Genomic DNA, 8346 nt, shown 5'->3' on the forward strand with positions numbered 1-8346 from the left:
TATTGTCTAGTGTTTTCCTCCATCCCTCTCCCCTTTTCTTTTTTTTTTTTTTTTTTAACATTTTTGGCCTTTTGGAGACAGGGCCTCACAAAACTCAGGCTGGCCGCAAACTTTCTGGTAGCTGAGAGACCTTGCGTGTTGTGCCTCCGCCCCAACCCCTCCACCTTGTCTTTGACATGGTCTCTCACTGAACCTGGAGTTCCCCAATTTGACTAGACTAGCTGTTCAGCAATCTTTTCATGTCAGTGCAAGGGTTCTGAACTCGGGTTCTCACACTTGGGCAACATGCGCTTTATGGACTGAGCTCTATTTTGTGTGATTTTTTTTTTGTCTTTTTGAGACAGGGTCTCCCTGTAGCCCCAGCTGTTCTTGCACATGCTCAGTGCCAGTAAAACTTTTCCTTAATTTTTTTCTTTTGGTGTTTTTGCTTTCGCTTTTTAAAAAAAATGTTTTATTTATTATTTTATTTTATGTGTATGTGTGTATTGCCTGCATGTAGGTAAGGGCACCTGTGTTGCGCAATGCCTGCAGAAGACAGAAGAGACAGAGGATCCTCTGGAACTGGAGTTATGGACATCTGTTAGCTGCCATGTGGGTGCTGGGATTCAAACCGCAATGCCTGCAGAAGACAGAAGAGACAGGGGATCCTCTGGAACTGGAGTTATGGACATTTGTTAGCTGCCATGTGGGTGCTGGGATTCAAACCCGAGTCTTCTGCAAGAATAGCCAATGCTCTTAACTGCTGAGCCATCTCTCCAGTCCCCCTCCTTTTTTTTGGAGACAGGTCTCCCTATATAGCCCTGGTTGGCCTGGAACTCGCTATGTAGACCAGGCCAGCCTTGAACTCACAGAGATCTGCCTGCTTCTGTCTCTTGAATGCTGGGATTTAAGGTGTGCGCCACCATGTCTAGCTTTCCTTAATATTTTTGATCCACAGATGAAGAACTTGGGGGTACAGGGGGTTGACACCACATGATGTTTGGCCGTCTTTCCCATAGCAATTTCCCCTGGCAGGCATTTTTGGGGCAAAGGTAGATTTAAAAAAAAAGGAGAATATTTCTGGTCAAGCTGTCCAAGAAAGCCAGATAATTTCCAGAATAAACAGCCAAGGGGGACAGAAGCTCGCCACTGGGAGACACTTTCCCCAACCTACCTGGCAGCTGTCCAGCAGCTCCTGCAGCTTCTCCACACTCTCTTCGGTCTCCTGCTTGGAGTTGCTTAGTTGGGTTTCCTTCTGCAGGGTCCACTTTCTCTGCTGGAAACTGAGGTTGTCCTCAGTGACCTGGATAATCCTCTCTAACAGCTGGGAGATGACAAAGAGGATGGCAGTAAGGGCAATGCATGCTTCAAGATGGCCACTACAGAACGGACAGCAGTGAGGATGGAGGCCCTGAGATGCTGGCTCGGAGAAGAACACCAGCTCCGTCTGTCACCAGGACACACTGCCCAGGCACTGAAGGTCTGTACTGCCATTGAGTTCATTCTAGATCCTTCTGCATTTATAGCAGTGACTTGACACTGAGCTGAATGTTCTGGGTGGCTACATAAGCCAGGCTCCCTGGTAGCCACTCACCTGAGTTTTCTCTGTGTGTATGTGTTTGTATGTATGCAGGTACACATGTGTATGTGGGTACACGTGTGAGAGCATGCATGTGCATATACATGTTTGTGCGTACACATTGTGAATGTATGAATGTACATGTGTATGCATACATGAATGCATGCGTGTGTGCATGCATGTGTATGTGCATGTCTGAATATGTGTATATGTATTTGTGAATCTATGTATATGTGAATGTGTGTATATGTGTGCATGTTTGTGTGTCATGCATCTGTGTATGTAATGTGTGAATGCATGTATATATGCATGCCCGTAAATGTGCATGTGTGCATGAATGTGTGTATGTACAAATGTGTGTGAGTTTTGTGTATGGGTATGTATGCATGTATGTGTTTGTGTGTCATACATGTGTGTATGTATGTGTGTATGAATATATGCATGTGTGTGAATGTGCCTGTGTGCATGAATGTGTGTATGTATGTGTATGTACAAATGTGTGTGTGTGTGTGTGTGTGTGCGCGCTCACATGTGGAGTCCAGAGAATATGTTCCTCAGGTGCAGGCTACCTCTGTGTCTCTGAGGTTTCTTGCTGGCCTGGCGCCTGCTGTGTGGGCTGGGCTGGCTGGCCAGGGAGCTCCGAGCCCCGGCTTCTGCTTCTTTCTGCCTCCCCAGCACTGGGACCACAAGCATGTGCTACTACATCCAACTACATCCAACTTTTTTTTTTTTTTTTTGAGACAGGATCTCAATATGTAGACCAGGCTCATTTCCAACTCACAGAGACCCTCCTGCTTCTGCCTCCTGAGTGCTGGGATTAAAAGCGTGCGCCATCAGGCCAGGCCAAGCTTTGTTTCTAACATGGGTTTTGGGAATTGAACCCAGTCCTCATGCTGAGCCATCTTCCCAGACTCCACCTGTGTTTTCTTACCTGTGCTTGGTTACAAAGGGCTGGGAAGATAGCGAGGTGACCACCCCACAGAAGTTTGTGCACACAGCCAAGCCATGTTCCCCTTCAGAGGGACCAGCCAGAGTGGGTGGACCAATGCCAGGTCACCCTCTGCTCACAGGCTAACAAAGCTTCAGGGTATGTGTCTGGTGACCAGACGTGAGCCTGCCCGACTGAACTTGATTTTCACAAGTATGTTTCAAGGGACTTTAACTGGCTTTCACTTTAGAAGCCAGGAAATCCCTTAAAATCGTGAGCCTGCCCGGCTGAACTTGATTTCCACAAGTATGTTTCAAGGGACTTTAACTGGCTTTCACTTTAAAAGCCAGGAAATCCCTTAAAATCAAAACAAATCTCTATGGTGTAGCAACAGTGTGAAAATATGTGCCACCAACAAAAACAGAAACATATGCTCTCAGGGTCTGGCATCCAGATCCCTGGAGACGGAAGCGAGGCAGTCACGTGGACACAGAGCCACACTAACCTGCTGGTCGGTGACGGGCTTGTCACGGAAGGGCTTTGTACGTCCGAAGGTGGCCTTGATGACCTGGCTTCTGAAATGCTCCAGCTGTGGCACAAAGCAGGTGACAGATCAGTGGGGGTTAGTGGGACAGAGGAAATGCTGGGATGGCGTCTCCATCCTTGCATGCAGGGAAGGAGTCTCTTAGAGGGGTCTGCACTCCTGAATGGCCATTCAGCGTTAGGAAGCTCCGGAAATGAGGTACCTCGGAGAAAACAGAGCAGCAGCTTTAATCACTTCTAGGCGTGCCGGCCCAACCCAACCCGGGCATGTGGTCTACCCACACACGTCTCAGGCCCTCCGAAGAACCACTTGCTGCCAATTATCCAATGGGAAATCTGGCCCTGGGAGCATTTTCCATAATTGCTGGGCTGTGAAATAAATATTGAGGCTGTCAGTCCAAGTAAATTTGTAATCAGCAACAGTCCTTGGGGCGAGGAGAACACATGCACTTGTCCCTCGGTGCCTGGGATCCTAATCATCCCACAGACTGCCCACAGTAACGTTTCTGCTTCCCTGGGGCCAGCACAGCACAGGCACTGAGTGGCAGTCAGCGGGCATTTGCTGGGCATTCTGATACAGAAACACCTGTCTGGGTCAGACCCATGGCTGGTGCCTCCTGTGGGCTGAAGTTTTCAGATTCGGGTGGAGGGGACCTCTCTGTGTGTAAAGTCAGAGCTTAGGGAATCACAAGGCTAAGGAGCCTGGCTTTCTCTGGGAGTTCACTCACATGACAGCCTGTAGCTTGCATCAGCGGTTCACTGGGCAGATGTGGGCATTAAAGACTATCGTACAACCCTGAGGGGACCTGGTGGGCCACCAGATGAACTTAAAAGCCAAGGTATTCTAAGATGTAGGAGTTTATAACACTTAAGAGTTCTGGGAAACCAGGGATGATGATGGTCTCTAAGACCTTCAAGCCTTGTGCTCCAAATGATCTTCTGGTTTCTAGGCTGAGGAGGGGGTTCTAGCTTTCCAGGGTGTTGGTTATGTAGAGGAGGCCTTGCATGTAAGGGTCCCCTGGGGCCACTGGAGGTTGCCTCTTGGAATGATTGCCTAGAATGGGTGAGGCATGAAGGACAGGTGCTCTAGCCTGTGGGTTGGGGCCTGGAGACACTGGGCTGGGGCTGAGGAGACTATCAGACAGGGGCAGGGTCTTGAGGTAAGTGGACAGTGAGATGGCTAGGTGGTAGGCAGAATGCTGGCTCCCTCTGTCTGGGGTCCACACCTGGAACCGTTACAGGATCCTCTAGGTGACCCTCTGCTCAGAGTTGTAACAAGGGCCTTGGTTCTTGGGCAAGGGGCACAGGCCATACCCCCAGATCAGGTATATATTTTGGGGTACAGAGGCAGAGGAGGTGAGGGGGCAGTCCAGGGACACAGACTGGCAAGGCTCTGTGGTGGAACAAGGAGCTGGGGAACCTTCTAGAAAGATGGTAGGTGTGATGGTGATGGGTTACCTGGTGAAGGGGCTTTAACATCTGTCCAATGGTTAGCACCATTATTAAACTAGTATGTGCCTCTGCATGTTGGGCTGTGGGGACAAAGCCTGGTCATGCTGCCTGGTGACAGTTCGGTTGTAGCAAATGGAAAGGGATTGGACTAGGCAGTATAGGCTCCTTTAAGACTTTGGGGTATTTCACAGCTCTTCTGAGACTTTGATAAGTGGTATGGGGGGCCTCCCCCTCCAGATACAAGAAACACACAGTAGAACACAGAGAGACGGTCCTGGGCATTCCCGAGGCGGGGGGGTATCAGGAGAGGCTCCTGTGGAAGTTCGAAATGGGGACTGTCCTGGCTGGGTTAGGCCTATGTTCTTGGCTTCCCTTTGGCTCTTCCCAGCCTTTGGTAAAGTCTTGGGTCATGTTATCTTCTCCACAGCTGGGCCCACGGAACAGGAAGGCACAATGACCATCTTGGGCCAGAACATTGGAGAAATGGAGCCTCCTTCCTAGCCATGTGAGGACTTGCTCACTGCCCCCGTTCAGAGCCTTCTCTGTCTAGCACAAACTTTGGACATTTGAATGTTTACTTATTTAAAAAGCAGACATTGCCTGGGGCTGGAGAGATGGGCTGCTCTTGCAAAAGGTCCCAGGTCTGATTCCCAACACTCAGATGACAGCTAATAACAATCCATAACTCCAGTTCCAGGGGCTCCAATGCCCTCTCCTGGCCTCTGTGGGCATTGTACACACATGGTGCACTTATACACAAACACTCAAACACATAAAGTAAAAACACATTTGAAAAAATGAAGCATTTTCTTACAGTCATTGCAACATCTGTTGGGGGCTCCAAGGAGGAAGAAAGACTGAGGTAAATGCAGGACTGAAAAAGTTCCGGAGAAAATTCTAGAAACACCTCAGTAGGGTAAGAGAGAAGGACTGGCTGCCTGACCAGGGTCTTAAGTCACAGCACACTATTGAGGAGCAAGGTTCCCAGAAGGAGAGGCCTCTTAGCAATGTCTGCTGGGACAAGAGGTCACAGAGGCCTCTGGCCTGAATCAGCAGCACTTTCTTTTAGGCACGGTCCTCCTTCCCCCACCGGCTGCCTGGATGCAGATCTCTGGGGAATGCGGCCCAGTGAGGAGGGCTGAGGAATGTGCCTACCTGACCTACTGCCCTTGCCAAATTGTTTTTAATGAGGCTCTCTCTGTTTCCCATTTCTTGCAGCTGAAGCAATTTCCTTCTGGAATCTTCCTGAAGCTTCTCTTCAACCTGAAAGGATGAGGAAAGTATACACTTGCTGCTAAACTCTGGGGACAGCCCTCTAGGAGATCTAATGGCTGTGGGGGGCCCCAGAGCTGTGCAGGGACAGCTGCAGCCCACTAGGTAGGTGTCAAACTAAGGATGGTATGGAGGTGAGGCGCCGTCCCCTGGGGCCAAGAACCAAGCTCTCTCTCTCTTCCCAGGACTCACCATGTTCCTCCCACCCAGGCTCCAGTCTCATGCAGACTCTAGTAAGCCACATAATTTCAGGAAGTTGTTTTGCTGGTCTGTGACCCAGTGTTCTATGAGAGCCAATGGTACTAGAGCTGCCTGTAAGAGTTATTGTGGGGTTGTGTTTGCAATAAGCATGGAACTTCATAAGGGCTCTACAGGCGTGTTAGAGATATAACTTATAAAAGCTGGACAGGCAGATATGCCACGCACTGTTATGCTAACACCTTAAATAACCTGCTCACAGTGGGGCTTGGTAAATATTATTGGGATTATTATCCTAAATATGTCACCAGGGGAAACTGCTCATGAAGGCTCGCCAAGCAACAACCATAAAATAACGAGTCTGCAAAAGAAAGTGCTTAAGTGTGTGTGTGTGTGCGTGTGTGTGTGTGCGCGTGCGTGCGTGTGTGTGCGCGCGCGTGTGCTGAATGCCTATTTATTCCGCTTGGGTTCTAAGCGTTAGCCAGAGGCGAGCCCGAGAGTGCTCATTGCTTCCCTCTGCTGGCCATTGTGGCATCCTGCAGCCTCTCCAATTACTTTCAAACTACTAATTTTAAAAAGTTTTTATTAATTTTACAAAGGTTTCATTATGACTTTTTTTTAACTTTTACAAAAACTTTATTGAGAATTTCATACATGTATATAAGGTGTTTTGATCAAATCCATGCCCACTCTCTCCCCTCCAACATTTCCCCCTCTGAAGAGGTAACCCTAAAATCTTTTAAGGGTTAGATACAAGCTCCAAAATACTCTTTATATTTTTGGCCTTAGGAACAGAGTATGTTGCTAACAGGTCCAAGGACATTTTGACTTTCTTTGGGGTCTTTTTACCCTAACTGCTTAGCCAATTCTTACCACTTATTCTTATCACACCATCCTTTGTAGAAGTTACCCAAATTGCCAATAGGGAACAGGGACACAGACTGCTCTGGCTTCTTCCATGCTGAACAGGGACGCAGAGTGAGGCAATTGGAGTGCCCCTTCAATGGGTCTATCTAAAGGACTCCCAAATTGCATAACCCTTGTCTCTAAGGGAGGAAGACGAAAGTCCTTGAATCGGGACTAGGAAATGTGAAGGAGAAGTAAAGGCAAGCGTAATTAGCATTACAAGTTCTAGACAGGGAACTAGAAAAAAGTCAGAACAGGGCAATTTTCAAATGTTCATGTGAGAGTCCATTGGAGTTTCTTGACAAGGGCTTTTAAAACTACTTTAAAAATATTGTTCTGGTTTGTTCTCTTCATTGCTGTGACAAAATACTCTGACCAATACCAACTTGGGGAGGAAAGGGTTTATTCAGCTCACAACTCCCAGGTTGCAGTTCATCAGGGAGCCCAAGGTAGGAACTCAGGGCAGGAACCTGGAGGCAGGAGCTGGAGCACAGGCCATGGAGGAATGCTGCTTACTGGCTTGCTCACCCGGCCCCTGCTCAGCCTGCTTTCTTATGATACATAGGCCCACCTGCCCCGGGGGAGCACCACCCACAGTGGGCTGGGCCCTCCCACATCACTCATCAAGAAGATGCCCCTCAGACATGGCCATAGGCCAGTCCAATAGAGGCAATTCCCCAACTGAGGCTCCCTCGACCCAGGTGTGTCAAGTTGACACTAAAGCTATCCAGCACAAATATTTTATTTATTATTTTTATTTTATGTGTAGAAGTGTATTGTCTGCATGTATGTGAGTGCACCCATGTCGAGCAATGCCATGGAGGTCAGAAGAGGGCGTAGCATTCCCCTGGAACTGGAGTTAAGGACGGTTCGTGGCCGCCATGTGGGTGCTGGGAATTGAACCCAAGTCCTCTGTAAGAGCAGTCGGTGCTCTTAACAGCTGAGCCATCTCTTAACCCTGGTTTCCTTCTTTTTAAAGCATGGATATGGATCAGTAAGATGGCTCAGTGGGTAAAGGTACTCACTACTAAATCTGACCTCTTCAGTTTGAATCCTGGGACTCAGAAGTGGAAGGAAAGACTTGACTCCAGTAAGTGGTCTTCTGACCCCCCCATACATGCACTATAGCAAACACACACACGAATAAATGTAATAAAAAAACCTTGAGTTCTATTGGTGTATAAATCACATTTTCTTTACTCATCAATGGATACTGAGAGTGACTCCATATCTTGGCCACTGTGAATAATACTGCAAAAAAACAGAGGCCTCTTTAAGCCACTGATTCTATTGTCTTTGGCTGTATGCTCAGCACTGGGATTACTGGTGCATATGGTAGTGCCATTTTTCATTTGTTAAGGATACTCCCTCCTGTTTTCCATAGCAGCTTTACTGATTTTACTTCCCCACCATCTATGTATACAGGTTGCTTCCCTTTTTCCCTTTTTTTTTTTTTTTTGCTAACCTTTTTTTAATTTTTTTTTTAATA

At 47.9% G+C, this 8346-nt stretch overlaps 1 protein-coding gene across 1 annotated transcript in view; it reads right to left on the reverse strand.

The window, feature by feature from the left end:
* The window catches only part of Fhad1 (forkhead associated phosphopeptide binding domain 1), a 160421-nt gene that overhangs the window by 74900 nt on the left and 77175 nt on the right, over positions 1 to 8346 (reverse strand). The window contains exons 11-13 of the mRNA XM_008822681.1: positions 5637 to 5744; positions 2992 to 3075; positions 1154 to 1303 (exon numbers count right to left, since the gene is read on the reverse strand). Coding sequence (XP_008820903.1) covers positions 1154 to 1303; positions 2992 to 3075; positions 5637 to 5744 — 342 coding nt within the window. The remainder of the gene's footprint in view (positions 1 to 1153; positions 1304 to 2991; positions 3076 to 5636; positions 5745 to 8346) is intronic.

This window comes from Nannospalax galili, unplaced genomic scaffold, assembly GCF_000622305.1.
Source record: "Nannospalax galili isolate Female #2095 unplaced genomic scaffold, S.galili_v1.0 scaffold548, whole genome shotgun sequence".
NCBI classification, from domain to species: Eukaryota; Metazoa; Chordata; class Mammalia; order Rodentia; family Spalacidae; genus Nannospalax; species Nannospalax galili.